The sequence below is a fragment of the Mobula birostris genome, chromosome 1, assembly GCF_030028105.1.
Source record: "Mobula birostris isolate sMobBir1 chromosome 1, sMobBir1.hap1, whole genome shotgun sequence".
In the NCBI taxonomy this organism is placed as follows: Eukaryota; Metazoa; Chordata; class Chondrichthyes; order Myliobatiformes; family Myliobatidae; genus Mobula; species Mobula birostris.
In genome coordinates this window covers 2394855-2412466 of record NC_092370.1, presented here as the reverse complement: position 1 = coordinate 2412466, position 17612 = coordinate 2394855, and the positions used below count along the sequence as shown (strand labels likewise).

The following is a 17612-nucleotide window of genomic DNA, read 5'->3' as shown; positions in this document are numbered from 1 at the left end:
AAATTTTGGTAAGATCATCATTTTGACTATATGGATGCGACCAACAAGTGAAAATGTAAGTGGACTCCATCTACTAAATATATACTTCATAGAAGAATCCATGACTTTGAAAGGAGTATTTCATGTATAGAAACAGATTCATTTAAAGGAAATAATTCACTTTTACTAAAATTTATTTTATATCCTGAAAAATCTCCAAATTCATTAAATAATTTTAGCAAGGCAGGAATAGATTTCCTCAGGATTAGGTATATAAACCAATAAATCGTCAGCGTAAAGAGAGATCTCATTCACAAAAATCCCATAAATATATTTAGCTTCATGAAGAGCAATAGCAAGGGGTTCTAATATTAAATTAAATAACAAAGGGCTTAATGGACAACCTTGCCTTATCTCCTGTGAAAAGCTGAATATAAGGGGACCTACAGTTATTAGTAATAACAGTAGCAATAGAAGTTTTATATATCATTCTAATCCAGTTATTAAAATTAACACCAAAGCCAAATTTCTCTAAAATGTTAAATAAATATTTCCATTCGACTCGATCAAACGCTTTTTCAGCATCCAAAGAGACGACGTATTGTGGAGTTTTCTGCTGTGTACATACATCTACTGATGCTTCTGGACACATCTTCAGTGAGTTTTAAAAGAGGACGGATATATAATGTTAAATAATCTCCGAACATTTGAAAAAGAATAACGACCCTTTATAAAGCCTGTTTGATCTTTAAAAGTAATTTTACCCAAAATATTCTCCAACCGATTGGCCATTATCTTTGACAGTATCTTAGCATCGACATTCAATAATGAAATAGGTCTATATGAGGCACAATCAGTAGGATCTTTATCCTTTTTAAGAAGTAAAGAAATAGAAGCCTCATAGAAAGTAGAGGGTAAATCACCTTTAACAAAAGAATCTTTAAACACTTCCAACATATACGGAGAAAGCACTCTTCCTAATTTTTAATAAAATTCTACAGGATAGCCATCGAGTCCAGGGGCCTTACCAGATTGCATTGAAAAAATAGCTTTATGAATTTCGGTGTCAGTAATCTGGGCATCAAGAGTTTTTGATCCTCAACAGAAATTTTAAGAAGAGCAATCTTTCTGAAGAAAGCATTCATTTTAGAAGAATCTACTGGACATTGAGATTTATAAAGTTCAGTATAAAAATCTTGAAAATTCTTATTAATTTCTTCATATTCCCAGGCCAGGGTGCTATCTTTCCTACGAATTTTCAAAATTTGCCTTTTGGCTGTAGCCGTTTTTAATTCAGATGCAAGCAGTTTGTTATTTTTATCTCCAAACTTATAAATTAGCTCTTTAACTTAAGCAAATAGCCTTCAATAGGATGAGTTAATAATAGGTTATATTGTGATTGAAGTTCCACCCTTTGTTTGAATAAATCATTATTTGGGGGAATTGCATAAATATTATCTCTTTAATTTGTTTTGAAATCTTATCTAATTCTTCTTTAGTCTGTTTTTTAAGCTTAGCTGAATAAGAAATGATCTGACCACGTAAAAATGCTTTAAATGTATCCCATATGATTAATTTGGATGTGCCCCCATATCATTAAAAAGAAAAAATTCTTTTATCTGGGTTTCAATGAAACTGACAAAGTCAGAGTTTTGCAATAATGTCTGAGACATGCACCATGGTGGGCGGGCAAGAATGACATCATCAAATTCAAAAGACAAACTCAGAGGCGCATGATCAGATATAGCAATAGCGTCATATTCACAATCCGTAACTAGGCAAGAAGCGAGGATCAATTATAATATAATCAATCTTCAAATATTTTTTATAAGCATGTGAAAAGAAAGAATATTCTCTGTTATCGGGGTGCAGATACCTCCATAATTCAATCAATCCAAAATCAGGCAAAAAGGAATTAATAAGTTACATGGAGCGATTTGGAAATTGCTGATTGGTTGGGCTCTTGTTAATCAAAAGATTTAAACAACAGTTAAAATCCCGACCCATTATTAACATATATTCATTTAAATCAGGCAGTAAAGCAAAAACGTTTGTAAAAAAAGGATCATCTTGTTAGGACCGTACAAATTGATCAAAACAACTTTTCTGTTACAGATCACTCCTTTAACAATTAAAAATCTGCCATTAAAATCTGACTCAATATCCCCTTGAGTAAATATATTGGATTTAATAAAGATGGACACACCCTTAGTTTTAGTCATAGCCATACTTTATTGTTTTACTCTGCGAAGTGGAGTGAAACTGCAAACCCCCCCACCACTCAAAAAATCTGTTTTGATCTCCCACCCTGATATGTGTCTCTTGAGCAAAAATTATATCAGGTTGGAATCGGTTAATGATTTTAAAAGTCTTTTTTTGTTTGATAGGATGATTCCAACCACGTACATTCCAACTTATTACATTAATCTGTTTAAATACCATACTATAATTTTATTCTACTTTACACATGTGTAGAGCACATACCAATACGGGATGATCAAAAATGGCGGCGATGAAGAATACAACCACACAGAAAACACACATGCTCCGGAACCACCCAATGGGAAAAACCCCTAACTCTAACCCCACCCTCCTCCCCCCATAGCCCGAGAAAAGGCAAGCAACCTATGATAGAATACGAAGCCAGGGGCCGCTCTGTCTGTACAAAAAAATTTTTAAAAATTCTCTCTCTCTCCCTCCCCCAGTTTAAAAAAAAGACTGACCTTGTAAGAGGAACAATAAAGTCACAACAAAGGAAAGTGTTTACATTCCAGCATCTACAAGCTATCTCATATTTATATTTAATCTTTTTTTAAACAAGAAAGAACCAAAATAATGTTATCTCTTAAAAAGAAAAACCAGCACCATTTTAAAATTTAACATTAAATCCCTAAAAAAAACCTTTAAATTCGGTTATAAGATGCTATAATAAAGCAGAAAAAAAGTTAGTAGCATAATTAACCCAACTAAATTTTCGAAAATGCCAATTAGTAATATCATAAGTAGTTGAACACTCCCCTAAATATATATATGTATATAAAAGGAAGCCCCGTTAGTAGGAAAAACTACCAATTAATTAATTAAGAAAGAAACAAAAAAAGACATCAAACCAGATATTAGGTTAAAGGAACAAGTCCCTTTATCTTCTTTTTCTCCGTCGAATGTCGGAGTAACCATTTAAACAGTCATACTTGAACCATAGATCTTCTTTCCAACAAAACCAATGATATGCAATAATGAACAAATCCCCTTATCTTCTTTTAATAGTCTTGCAATGAAATGTCCAAGTAACCTTCATAAATCTTCTTTCCGAAATGCCAATAATATACAGAGAGCCAAACAACCTTTCAGACAGTTCATTTGGCAGCTGCAGCAGGTATAGTTAGAACGAACTCCAGTGCAGGTTTTGGATCAAAAAATGTACGAGGAGGAGGGTTAAGAGGAAAAACTTTAATTCTTGTTGGGTAACACAAGGAAAGAAACAGTTTCTTATCATATGCCTGTTTCATTACCAGAACAAATCTTGATCTTTGTTCCATTACCTCCTTCGGATAATCCTCATAAAAATGGAGCTCAGATTCCTTAAATCTAAAAACTCCCTGTTTTCTTGCCTGTGGCATTATTTGATCTTTAATTTTAAAGTGATGAAAACAAACCAAAACAGACCTTAGTTTATTTGGATCTTTAGATTTCGAAGTAAAAGCTCTGTGCGCTCTTTCTATAGTAGGCGATTGTGATAATATGGTAGGAAATAAGGTATGAGAACGCTTACCAAAGTAAGCAGTTAAATCTCCATCTTCGGCTCCTTGCAGCCCAACAATTCGTATATTCCTTCGGCAAGACCTAGTTTCCAGGTCTATAATCTTATTTTGATATCTTTCCAAACGAGTTGTAGCTTCGAACAATTTTTGCTTAGTTATCTTCAATTCCTCTTCATATGTAATAACTTGAGTTTCCAAGTCTTTAAGTTTTCCCAGAAATGACTTCATTTCATTACTATTCTTTTCCAGTTGGTCTTTGATTGACCCATTCTGGTCTTTAATTGAATTCAGTGTCCGAACCATATCTTCAGCCCATGGTGGCATTTCATCAGATCTTTCCTTTTGCATCTTTCCTTTTCCACTGCCTTTGTCACTAGGTTCAGACAAGTTCTTCCCGCTCCTCGTAGACATATTGTTCCCCCTCAAGAATCAGCAAATTAAAGTTTTAAATCCGAAGCTTAAACTAGGGGGAAAGTAACAAAACTAATGGCAGCACAGAAGTGCTGCTACTCCATTTACAGACAGGCCTAGTCTCCCTAATGAAAACATTTCAATACATTCCTCATAGTTCTCTAATAATGTAAATACCCTTAAGGAATAAAATGACTGCACTGCTTAGAAACAGACTCTTCCAGAATCAGATCAGAATCAGGTTTAATATCACTGAGATATGTTGAGAAATTTAAAAACGCAAACACGAGGAAATCTGCAGATGCTGGAATTTCAAGCAACACACATAAAAGTTGCTGGTGAATGCAGCAGGCCAGGCAGCATCTCTAGGAAGAGGTACAGTCGACATTTCGGGCCAAAACCCTTCGTCAGGACTAACTGAAGGAAGAGTTAGTAAGAGATTTGAGAGGGGGAGGGGTAGATCCGAAATGACAGGAGAAGACAGGAGGGGGAGATCCGAAATGATAGGAGAAGACAGGAGGGACCCACTTTCCTCCATGATGGAGCTGGCTGAGCCTGCGACCTCCTGTATCTTTTTCTGATCCTGTGCAGTGATGCAACCAGTTAGAATAAACACTCACAACACGATGGAGGAACTCAGCAGGTTGGACAGCATCCGTGGAAACGATGAGTCGACGTTTTGGGCCGGAACCCTTCGTCCTGATGAGGGGTTCCGGCCCGAAACGTCAACTCATCGTTTCCACGGATGATGCCCGACCTGCGGAGTTCCTCCAGCGTGTTGTGAGTGTCGCTTTGACCCCAGCATCTGCAGATTATTTTGTGTTAACCAGTTGGAATGCTGTCTGCAGTACATCTTTAGAAATTTATTAGTGTGTTTGGTGACATACCAAATTTTCTCAGACATATAGCTGCTGATGTGCCTTCTTTGTAATTGCATCAATATGTTTGGCCCAGGGTAGGTCTTCAGAGATGTTGATGCCTAGAAACTTGAAGCTGTTCGCCCTTTCCATTGCTTATTCCTCGAAAAGAACTGGTGTATGTTCCCTCAACTTTCCTTTCCTGAAGTCCACAATTCCTTGGTCTTACTTGAGTGCAAGGTTGTTGTTGTGACACCACCAAACCCGCTGATCTATCTCACTCCTACGCGCCTCCTTATCACTATCTGAGATTCTGCCAACAACCATGGCGTTATCTGCAAATTTTTTGATGGTGTTTGAGCTTTGCTTAGCTTCACAGTTGTGGCTGTAGAGACAGTCCAAGCCTAACTGGAATTTTAAGGATTTTGGAAAGGTGTAAAAATAACAGGGTTGTTATCGTGGGTGACTTTTAACTTCCCTAATATTGATTGGCAGCTGATTAGTTCCAAGGGTTTAGAAGGTGCAGAGTTTGTTAAGTGTGTCCAGGATGGATACCTGTCACAGTATGTGGACAGGCCGACTAGGGGGAATGCAATACTAGATCTAGTACTAGGTAATGAACCGGGTCAGGTCACAGATCTCTCAGTGGGTAAGCATCTGGGGGACAGTGACCACCACTCCCTGGCCTTTAGCATTATCATGGAAAAGGATAGAATCAGAGAGGACAGGAAAATTTTTAATTGGGGAAGGGCAAATTATGAGGCTATAAGGCCAGAACTTGCAGGTGTGAATTGGGATGATGTTTTTGCAGGGAGATGTACTATGGACATGTGGTCGATGTTTAGAGATCTGTTGCAGGATGTTAGGGATAAATTTGTTCCGGTGAGGAAGATAAAGAATGGTAGGGTGAAGGAACCATGGGTGACAAGTGAGGTGGAAAATCTAGTCAGGTGGAAGAAGGCAGCACACATGAATTCATCTATGGAATTTGTTGCCATGGGCAGCAGTGGAGGCCAAGTCATTGGGTGTATTTAAGGCAGAGATTGATAGGTATCTGAGTAGCCAGGGCATCAAAGGTTATGGTGAGAAGGCAGGGGAGTGGGACTAAATAGGAGAAAATGGATCAGCTCATGATAAAATGGCGGAGCAGACTCGATGGGCCGAATGGCCTACTTCTGCTCCTTTGTCTTATGGTCTTATGAGGTTTAGGAAGCAAGGATCAGATGGGTCTATTGAGGAATACAGGGAAGCAAGAAAGGAGCTTAAGAAGGGGCTGAGAAGAGCAAGAAGGGGGCATGAGAAGGTCTTGGCGAGTAGGGTAAAGGAAAACCCCAAGGCATTCTTCAATTATGTGAAGAACAAAAGAATGACAGGAGTGAAGGTAGGACCAATTAGAGATAAAGGTGGGAAGGTGTGCCTGGAGGCTGTGGATGTGAGCGAGGTCCTCAATGAATACTCCTCTTCGGTATTCACCAATGTGAGGGAACTTGATGATGGTGAGGACAATATGAGTGAGGTTGATATTCTGGAGTATGTTGATATTAAGGGAGAGGAGGTGTTGGAGTTGTTAAAATACATTAGGACGGATAAGTCCCAGGGGCCTGATGGAATATTCCCCAGGCTGCTCGACGAGGCGAAGGAAGAGATTTCTGAACCTCTGGCTAGGATCTTTATGTCCTCGTTGTCGACGGGCATGGTACTGGAGGATTGGAGGGAGGCGAATGTTGTCCCCTTGTTCAAAAAAGGTAGTAGGGATAGTCCGGATAATTATAGACCAGTGAGCCTTATGTCTGTGGTGGGAAAGCTGTTGGAAAAGATTCTTAGAGGTAGGATCTATGGGCATTTAGAGAATCATGGTCTGATCAGGGACAGTCAGCGTGGCTTTGTGAAGGGCAGACCGTGTCTAACAAGCCTGATAGAGTTCTTTGAGGAGGTGACCAGGCATATAGATGAGGGTAGTGCAGTGGATGTGATCTATATGGATTTTAGTAAGGCATTTGACAAGGTTCCACACGGTAGGCTTATTCAGAAAGTCAGAAGGCATGGGATCCAGGGAAGTTTGGCCAGGTGGAATCAGAATTGGCTTGCCTGCAGAAGGCAGGGGGTTGTGGTGGAGGGAGTACATTCAGATTGGAGGATTGTGACTAGTGGTGTCCCACAAGGATCAGTTCTGGGACCTCTACTTTTCGTGATTATTATTAACGACCTGGATGTGGGGGTAGAGGAGTGGGTTGGCAAGTTTGCAGACGACACAAAGGTTGGTGTTGTTGTAGGTAGTGTAGAGGATTGTCGAAGATTGCAGCGAGACATTGATAGGATTCAGAAGTGGGCTGAGAAGTGGCAGATGGAGTTCAACCCAGAGAAGTGTGAGGTGGTACACTTTGGAAGGACAAACTCTAAGGCAGAGTAAATGGCAGGATACTTGGTAGTGTGGAGGAGCAGAGGGCTGTGGGGGTACATGTCCACAGATCCCTGAAAGTTGCCTCACAGGTGGATAGGGTAGTTAAGAAAGCTTACGGGGTGTTAGCTTTCATAAGTCGAGGGACAGTGTTTAAGAGTCGCGATGTAATGATGCAGCTCTATAAAACTCTGGTTAGGCCACACTTGGAGTACTGTGTCTAGTTCTGGTCGCCTCACTATAGGAAGGATGTGGAAGCATTGGAAAGGGTACAGAGGAGATTTACCAGGATGCTGTCTGGTTTAGAAAGTATCCATTATGATCAGAGATTAAGGGAGCTAGGGCTTTACTGTTTGGAGAGAAGGAGGATGGGAGGAGACACGATAGAGGTGTACAAGATAATAAGAGGAATAGATAGAGTGGATAGCCAGCACCTCTTCCCCAGGGCACCACTGCTCAATACAAGAGGACATGGCTTTAAGGTAAGGGGTAGGAAGTTCAAGGGGGATATTAGAGGAAGGTTCTTCACTCAGAGAGTGGTTGGTGCGTGGAATGCACTGCCTGAGTCAGTGGTGGGGGCAGATACACTCATGATGTTTAAGAGACTACTAGACAGGTATATGGAGGAATCTAAGGTGGGGGGTTATATGGGAGGCAGGGTTTGAGGGTTGGCACAACATTGTGGGCCGAAGGGCGTGTTCTGTGCTGTACTATTCTGTGTTCTATGTTGTATATTGAAAAAGTGAGGTAGTGTTCACAGGTTTAATGTCTATTTAGGAATCGGATGGCAGTAGGGAAGAAGCTGTTCCTGAATCGTTGAGTGTGTCCTTTAGGCCAGTGGTCCCCACCCTGCGGGCTGCGGACCGATACATTGCCGCGAAGCATGCAGTGGTGCAGCGTGGCTGGAACGCACCTAGCTCATCTTTAAGAAAAAAGCCGAAATAAACAAGCTAATTAATTAGGTGCTGCCCAGCACCTAAATGTCGGCCCAGATCAGAGGCAATGCAATCGGCAATCACCTCTGATCTGGGCCAACATTTACGTGCCGGGCGGCACCTAATTAATTAGCTTGTTTATTGCGGCTTTTTTCTTAAAGATGTGCTGGATGCCTCCCGGCTACCGCTGCACCACTGCATGCTTCGCGGCAATGTATCGGTCCGCGGCCTGGAGGGTGGGGACCACTGCTTTAGGCTTCTGTACCTCCTATCTAATGGTAAGAATGAGAAAAGGGCATGCCTTGGTTGCTGGGGGTCCTTAATAATGGACGCTGCCTTTCTGAGACACTGCTTCCTAAAGATGTCCTTGATACTTTGTAAGCTAGTACCCAAGATGGAGCTGACTAGATTTACAACCTTCTGCAGCTTCTTTCAGTCCTGTGCAGTAGCCCCTCCATACCAGACAGTGATGCAGCCTATCAGAATGCTCTCCACAGTACATCTATAAAAGTTTTTGAGTGTTTTTGTTGACATGCCAAATTTCTTCAAATTCCTAATGTAGTATAGTCGCTGTCTTGCTTTCTTTATAGCTGCATTGATATGTTGGGACCAGGTTAGGTCCTCAGAGATCTTGACACCCAGGAACTTGAAACTGTTCACTCTCTCCACTTCTGATCCCTCTATGAGGATTGATATGTGCTCCTCACCCTTCCTGAAGTCCACAATCAGCTCTTTTGTTTTACAGACGTTGAGTGCCAGGTTGTTGCTGCGACACCACTTCACTCGTTGGTATATCTCGCTCCTGTACACCCTCTCGTCACCACTTGAGATTCTACCAACAATGGTTGTATTATCAGTAAATTTGAAGATGGTATTTGAGCTATGCAGTCATGAGTATATAGAGAGTAGAGTAGTGGGCTAAGCACACACCCTTGAGGTGCACCAGTGTTGATTGTCGATTAGGAGATATTATCACCAATCCGCACAGACTGTGGTCTTCCAGTTAGGAAGTCGAGGATCCAATTACAGAGGAAGGTACAGAGGCCCAGGTTCTGCAACTTCTCAATCATAATTTTGGGAATGATGGTGTTAAATGCTGAACTATAGTTGACGAACAGCATCCTGACATAGGATTGTCTGTATTGTCCACATGATCTAAGGCCATGTGAAGAGCCGTTGAGATTGTGTCTGCCGTTGACCTATTGTGGCGAAAGGCAAATTGCAGTGGGTCCAGTTCCTTGCTGAGGCAGGAGTTCAGTCTGGTCATGACCAATCTCTCAAAGCATTTCATCACTGTATTTATGAGTGCTACTGGACAATAGTTATTAAGGCAGCTCACATTATTCTTCTTTGGCGCTGGTATAATTGTTGCCTTTTTGAAGCAAGTGGGCCTTCCGCCTTTAGCAGTGAGAGGTTGAAAATGTCCTTGACCAGCTGATCTATCTCACCCCTGTACTCCTTATCACCATCTGAGATTCTGCCAACAACAGTGGTGTTATCGGCTAATTTTTAGATGGTGTTTGAGCTGTGCTTAGCTACATAGTTGTGGCTGTAGAGACAGTTCAAGTTCAAGACCAGTCAAGGTCAAGTGTAATTATCATTCAACCATAAAAGAATGCATGTGAATACAGCCAAACAAAACAGTGTGCCTCTGAATCCAAGGTGCAAAACAGTAGTCACACACTGCACAAAACATATATAGCACATATAATTATGATAGTCGAAAAACATTGTAGGCAGCCGTCGATCCCAGAGGATAATGGGTTTGCGCCTCTGGTGGACTATGTCTCCAGGGCACAAGATTTGAAGAACCGACTGTTGTCCATGCAGTGGGTCCCTCTCTCCACATCACCGATGTAGTCCAACGGAAGGGCAAGCGCCAATACAGCTTGGCACCAGTGTCGTTACAGAGGTTGCCAGAGTGAAGTTGTAAATAACATCAAACTGCCTTAGGGACCCCAGCTCCGGACTTCATCCTCAGGGTTTACTCCCGAAGCCTTTCCCGTGGGTTGGTATGGCCGCAAGGCAGCGGAGGTTTAAAATCAGAGTTTACCTTCTCCTGCCGTCCAAGGCTGACGAGCCCCAGCTGCCCGACGTAGAAAAAAAACATACAATCACATCAAAAGTATAGCCCAAGTCCCTGAATGTCATTTCCTTTAGATTGATGGTGCGTGGGATGTTGTCATAGAACCATGCTTCTGCAAAAACAAGCCCACAGCAGTTCCTCATCACGTGCTAGTGCAGCTGCAGACAAACAAACACAATCCAGCTTGTTTTCCACCGAGTGAACATTGGAGGGAAGTACGAGAGAGATTAGCCCCCAGCAGAGCATGGATGCCCGCTGCGCCTCACCGCCTCTAATGTGTCCTCCCCTGGGCAGCTCCAGCATGAGTGCCCAGACCGAGGTCAGGCAGCTGCCCCACTGTTCGTCTCACCAATGAACCAGTGAATTGGACAGCATTATTCTACAATGCCAATGTCCAACAGGGTCTTGCAATCAGAAATTACAATGGTGGCAAGGTTACCAAAGATCATAAGCCTGGTGTTTGGGAGTATTTTTAAAAATCAACCAGAATTGTCAAAAAAGTTGATAGATGGCAAAATAGAGATTCATTTTCTAGTAGTCATTTACAGGAAAATAAAGAAGTACACTAGAATTTAAGAAAAATTATACATAATCAAAGACTGACAAATATACAAAAGAAGACAAAATGTGCAAATAAATAAAATAAAGAATACTGAGAACCTGACTTGTTGATTCCTTAATAGTGAATCCATAGGTTGAGGAATCTGTTCAGAGTGAAGTTGATTGAAGTTATCTGCACCAGTTCAGGAGCCTCATGGTTGAAGAGTATAACTGTTCCTGAACCTGCAGGAAGGCCTAGATGGTGGGGGTCCTAGATGCTGCTTTCCTGTGATTGTGCCCCATGTAGATGTACTCAGTGATGGGAAGGGCTTTACCCCGATGGACCTCTTGTAGGCTTTACCATTTCTGGACATCCGTGTTTCTGTACTAGTCAGGATGCTCTCCACTGTGCATCTGTGGAAGTTTGTCAAAATTTTAGCTGACGTGCCAAATCTGCACAAACTTCTAAGAAAGCAGAGGTGCAGTTGTGCATTGTTTGTCATGGACCCAGGACAGATCCTCTGATATGATAATACCAAGGAGTTTAAAGTTACCGGTGTTATCTAGGGAAATTGAGCATCTTGCTCCAGATCAGTAAACAATCTGCTGGAGGTACTCAGTAAGTCCTACAATTGTCTGCAGAATCTTTGTGAATCATAGAAGTCTACAGCCTGGATTATCTATGTGTACGGATGTACGGATCGGTGTTGCATTTATCCAAATTGGCACATTACACCAGCTGTATTTGAAATAAGAGTTAGTCATTTTTTTTATGTCAGTAATTTGTTTAAATGGAAAGATGTTTCTCCTGCTACTTATGCTCAATGGTTATGCAATGTTATGTCATGCTTAGATATAGAGAAGATTCGTTGTTCAATTTCTGAATCTCGTCAAGTCTTTCAAACATTGTGGGGACCCTTTCTGAATTATTTTCAAAACTTTCAATACCCTCAATTCGTTGTTTAAATTTAGATGTTGGCTATTACTAATTTTTATTATACGAGAAGGTACTTTACCTTTTATCAGTCTCGGTAAGGGTTAGACTCTTTTTCTGTAATAAATTAGTATATGTCAATATAACTTTGACTAACCTACATGTATATGGGGTAATGAGATTTTTATTATGAATAGATATAATGTAACTGGTAGTAATTTGTTAAAGTTGCCACAAAGCATGTACCAATAGTTTACTTCTTTTTGCTGCTTTGTCTGGTTGGGCTTGTCAAACGCAGATTTCTTACTTGGGAAAATTGACATTTCTGTTCTTGTATAAAATCATATGAGAACTATCAGAGTTCACATTCTGTGTTCTTTTCTTGCAGGTGGATACAAAGTATTTCAGAAGTTAAAGTCTTGTGCACTAAGGTAAAATAGTACAGTACACAGAGCAGTTCAACATTCGAAGTTGTTCCGTTTCCTGGTCACCAATGAGGAGCTAGTCGGATTGTACCTGTTATTTCTTCTTTGTTTCAGGTCATTAATAAAATAATGTATGTACTTATGATTTTATTTATTTAGAGACACAGTACAGTAACAGGCCCTTCTAGTCCAACAAGCCCACCCCCACCCCAACCCCCAGTTACAGCCATGTGACCAACTAACATACAAACCTTACAGTCTTTGTACTGTGGGAGGAAACCAGAGTGCCTGGAGGAAAGCCCCGTGGTCACGGAAAGAACGTACCAACTCCTGATAGGCAGTGGCAGGAGTTAAACACAGGTTGCTGGCACTGTTACAGCGATACACTAATCGCTGTGCTACCAATCAGCACAGAGTTATTAAAATACTCTTCTTAAAAGTTCTTAAAATACTGTTTTCAAATTTTGAAAAATTTGGAAGAATTTCAACCGTGAAAGTAGTTTTGAAATGCAAAAGACACTGAAGTTGCTGGAATCTGAAATGGAAGCAGGAAGTGCTGGAAGGATGAGGTAGACTCTGTACGGAGAGAAACTGAGTGAATGTTTCAGGTCAAGGACTATTAATCAGGCCTGGTCTGTTGATGAATGCACATCACACTAATTGAGCTCTGACCAGCGACCAACTCGGACATCAGAGGTTTGCGAGGAGGGAAATTCACTGCCCAAGTAGAAAAAGCAGCAGCAGATCACAGCAGCTTAATTGTGCCCTAACCAGCAACCATTTGAAACATAAAAAATTTGTGACAAACATCAGAAATTTGCATGGAGGGGATTTCACTCCGGTCCACTAACCAAGTAGAAAAATGCAGCAGCAGATCACGGCAGCTTATTTGAGCTCTGACCAAAGACCAATCTGGAGATCCAGAGTTTGAGAGGAGTGGATTTCACTCAGGTCCACTGACGTATTGAAAAAGGCAGCAGCGAATCGCAGTGGTGTAATTGAACTCTGACAGTGACCGATCAGTGTTTGGGATTGATTAGCAAGAGCAAGTTAAAGGAAGGTGGGAAAGCACAGCAGTCATCGTTGCAATGGCCATCGTCTGAGTGAACAGAGACAGAGTGGTGAGGCTTTAGCTCTTCAAGGCTTCAGTCAGAGAAGGCAAAAAAAAAGCTCCGGTAAAGTTTTATTCCCTTCCTTCTTTATGTCTGCTCAGTTAAGACTCTAGAGATACCAGGCGTAGTTGAATGCTGCTCTTGCAGGATGTGAGAAGGCAAGGAGAACTACAGTGTCCCTGACAACTACAACTGCAAGAAGTGCATCCAGCTGCAGCTTCTAACAGATCGCGTTAAGGAGTTGGAGCTGGAACTGGATGAACTCCAGATCATTCGGGAGGCTGACGGGGTGATTGATAGGACATACAGAAAGGTAGTTATACCCAATGTACTAGACACAGGAAAATATGTGACATTTAGGAAGGGGAAAGGATTTATGACCATAAGATATAGTAGCAGACTTAGGTCATTTGGCCCATCGAGTATGCTCCACCATGTCATCATGGCTGATCCTTTTTCTTCTCAGCCCCAATCTCCTACTTTTCTTCCGTATCCCTTCATGCCCTGACTAATCAATAATCTATCAACCTCTGCCAATTACTTTGATAATAAATTTACTTTGACTTTGAGAAGAGGTAAGAAGGAGATGACGATGCTGTCTTTTGAAGATGTCCTGATGGATAATTCCAGGATGATGTCCCTATACAGTGCAGGAGGAATGCTGCACTGTCCAAGCTGCTGATCCTTGACCCCACCCTCTCAACATAGCAATATTCCATACTTCTAAGCTGAAGAAGAGCTGTGGGAACCCTTCCCATTGACCCAGGGGCAATATTTATCTGTCGAATAACAAAACTAATCTAGGTAATCTGGCGACTGTCAGAGAAGCCAGTGCAGGGCACCCCTGTTGTCTACTTCCCCAGCAACATTTACACTGTTTGGGGGTTTTACCTGACACAGGAAAGTCACAGCGATCAAGTCTCTGGCACTGAGTCTGCCTCTGTGACTCAGAAGGGAAGGAGAGATGAGAGGCGTGCTGTGGTGATAGCGGTTTCGTTAGGGGTACGGACAGGAGGTTCTGTGGGCTAGAAAGAGATTCCTGGATGGTATGTTGCTTCCCAGGTGCCAGGGTCCGGAACATGTCGGGTCAACTCTTCAGCATTCTTAAGAGGGAGAGTGAACAGCCAGAGGTCGTGATTTGTGTAGGTACCAATGACATTGGGAGGACGAGTGATGGGGTTCTGCAAAGGGAGTTCAGGGAGATGTGTGCTGTTAAGGACAGGACCTCCTGGGAACGTGATCTCAGGATTGCTACTCATGCCGGGTGCTAGTGAGGCATCGGTACTATCACCGAGCCCAAGCGTGTGCTAAGCAATAGCAAAGGCACAGACCAAAGTTACCCCAAAAGCTTCACATTTCATCCGACCATCAACAAACCAAAGGCTCTCTTTCTCCCTGGTAAGGGAGAGGGAGGTGTCCCCCATTTTCACAGCGAGCAGAGACGTAACAACAACCCACTGGTTTACAATGTTAAAAGTCCGTCTTGTCGATTTCTTCAATGTTCTCTTTGCTTCCTCAGTGAAGCTAGCAGCCTGACTTTTTGAGAGACAGTGGAGACAGGTTATTGCTTCAAGACAGCTTTTTTTTTGCTTGTCATTTTCCAAAGTAACTGTTATTTGATTCTCCAGTTCCCAATCAAAATTGTATGATAAACAATTCAGCTCACATCGTGTTCCTAATTTAGTTTATTTATTTTATTTATTTGGCGATACTGGACAATTTACAATAACCAATTAACTTAGTAACTGGTAATTTGTAGGTCATCTTATATCAAGCTCACATTATGGGAATGTTTATTATAGCAGAAATACTTGGATTTGTCATAAGGAATTAATTGATTATATTGGTGTGCTTGTGACCTCCTTTGCTAATGGAAATACTAACGTAGAAAGCGATTGAAGTTCTGTTTTTCTCTTTCAGCGAACTTGAGCAACAGTACCTCAGCTACCTTTACAGGTAAATATCAATTGACTCAACACATTGGCTGAAAAATTTCCTAGCTTGTGTATTGTTTCATAGAACATTACAGTACAGTACAAGCCCTTTGATCACGATATTGTGCCAAACTCTTCACCTGCTCCAAGATCAACCTAAACCTTCCCTCCTGCATAACCCTCCGTTTTTCTGTCATCCATGTGGCCATCTGAGAGTCTCTTAAATGGAGCTAATGTATCTGCCTCTACCACCACCCATGGCAGGCATTTTTCACACACCCACCACTCCGTGTAAAAAAAAAAACTACCTCTGACATCCTCGCTATAATTTTCTCCAATCACCTTAAAATTCTGCTCCCTCATGTTAACCATTTCCACCCTGGGAAAAAGTCTTTGGCTATCCACTATGCCTTTTATCATCTACTAAATTTATTATCGAAGTAGATATTTGCTTTGAGGTTCATTTTCTTGTAAGCTTACTCAATAAATCCAATAACCATAATCGAATCAATGAAAGAGCACAACAGGGCAGACAACCAGTGTGCAAAAGATGACAAACTGTACAAATAAAAAACAGCAGAAGCAACAATAATAAATAAATAAGGAATAAATATTGAGAACATGAGATGAAGAGTCCTTGAAAGTGAGTCCATAGGTTGTAGGAACAGTTCAGTGATGTGGCAAGTGAAGTTGTCCCCTCTGGTTCAAGAGCCTGATGGCTGAGGGATAATAACTGTTCCTGAACCTGTTGGTGTGAGTCCTGAGGCTCCTGTACCTCCTTCCTGATGGCAGCAGTGAGAAGAGAGCAAGACAGTGGAGGGGGTCACTGATGATGGATGCTGTTTTCCTGTGACAGTGCTCCCTGTATATGTGCTCAGTGGTGGGGCGGGCTTTACCTGTGATGGGCTGGGCTGTATGATTTTCCATATCAGGCTGTGATGCACCCAGTCAATGTACTCTCCACCACACATCTTTAGAAGCTTTTCAAAGTTTTAGATGTCATGCCGAATCATCACAAAGTCCTGAAGAAGCAGAGGTGCTGCCATGCTTTCTTCATAATTGCTCTCACATGCTGCACTCAGGACAGGACCGAAGAAATGATTACACCAAGGACCCTCTCCATCTCTGATCCTCAGGTGAGGACTAGTTCACAGACCGCTGGTTTCCTCCTCCTGAAGTCAATAATCAGCTCTTTGATCTCGCTGACATTGAGTGAGATTGTTATTGTGGCACCACCCAGCCAGATTTTCAGTCTCCCTCCTATATGCTGATTTGTCACTACTTTAGATTCACCCTGTGGTGTCGTCAGCAAATTTGAATATGGCATTGGAGCTGTGCTTAGCCACACAGTCATAAGTGTCAAGCAGCACCGAGGAGAGAGAAACAACTGGCTGACCATCAAAGCCAAGAACAAGGCAGCTTCACTGGGATTGTGTATCTTCCCCATTCTGTTCATTGCAGTAATGGCCATCAGTTCCTGACCCTAATTCTGAGACGATTTGATCATCAGATTTCATTGCTTAAGCACAGGTTATATTGCCCAACTTACAGAAGCCATTGAGACTTGGCCGTCTGGTTTCCAATGTGTAGCATATGAAAAGCTTAAAGTAAAAATCATCAAAGTACATACAGGTCACCACAGACAACCCTGAGATTCTTTTTCTTGCGGACATACTTAGCAAATCTATAGGACAGGTGCAAGACAGGTATATTCCAAAAAAAGAAGAAATTTTCGAATGGAAAAAGGATGCAACCATGGCTGACAAGAGAAGTCAAAGCCAAAGTTAAAGCAAAGGAAAGGGCATACAAGGAAACAAAAAATTAGTGGGAGGACAGAGGATTGTGAAGTTTTTAAAAGCTTACAAAAGGAAACTAAGAAGGTCATTAAGAGGGAAAAGATTAACTATGAAAGGAAGCTAGCAAATAATACCAAAGAGTATACTAAAAGCTTTTTCAAGTATAGAAAGAGTAAGAGCAGGTGAGAGTAGATATAGGACTGATAGAAAATGATGCTGGAGAAATTGTAATGGGAGATAAGGAGATGGCGGAGGAACTGAACGAGTATTTTGTATCAATCTTCACTGAGGAAGACATCAGCAGTATACCGGACACTCAAGGCAGGGAAGAGAAGTGTGCACAGTCACAATTACGACAGAGAAAGTACTCAGGAAGCTAAATAGTCTGAAGGTAGATAAATCTCCCGGACCAGATGGAATGCACCCTTGTGTTCTGAAGGAAGT

The 17612-nt window shown here is 41.6% G+C and overlaps 1 protein-coding gene across 11 annotated transcripts in view; it reads left to right on the top strand.

Annotated features, from left to right (window-relative positions):
- The window catches only part of LOC140194236 (UDP-N-acetylglucosamine transporter TMEM241 homolog), a 214513-nt gene that overhangs the window by 53017 nt on the left and 143884 nt on the right, over positions 1 to 17612 (top strand). For all 11 annotated transcript variants that reach the window (XR_011885167.1, XR_011885163.1, XM_072251704.1 and 8 more), the window contains exons 9-10: positions 12290 to 12332; positions 15359 to 15394. Coding sequence is in view for 9 of the 11 variants with exons in the window: in XM_072251704.1 (XP_072107805.1) it covers positions 12290 to 12332; positions 15359 to 15394 (79 nt within the window). In the remaining 2 variants the exon portion in view is untranslated. The remainder of the gene's footprint in view (positions 1 to 12289; positions 12333 to 15358; positions 15395 to 17612) is intronic.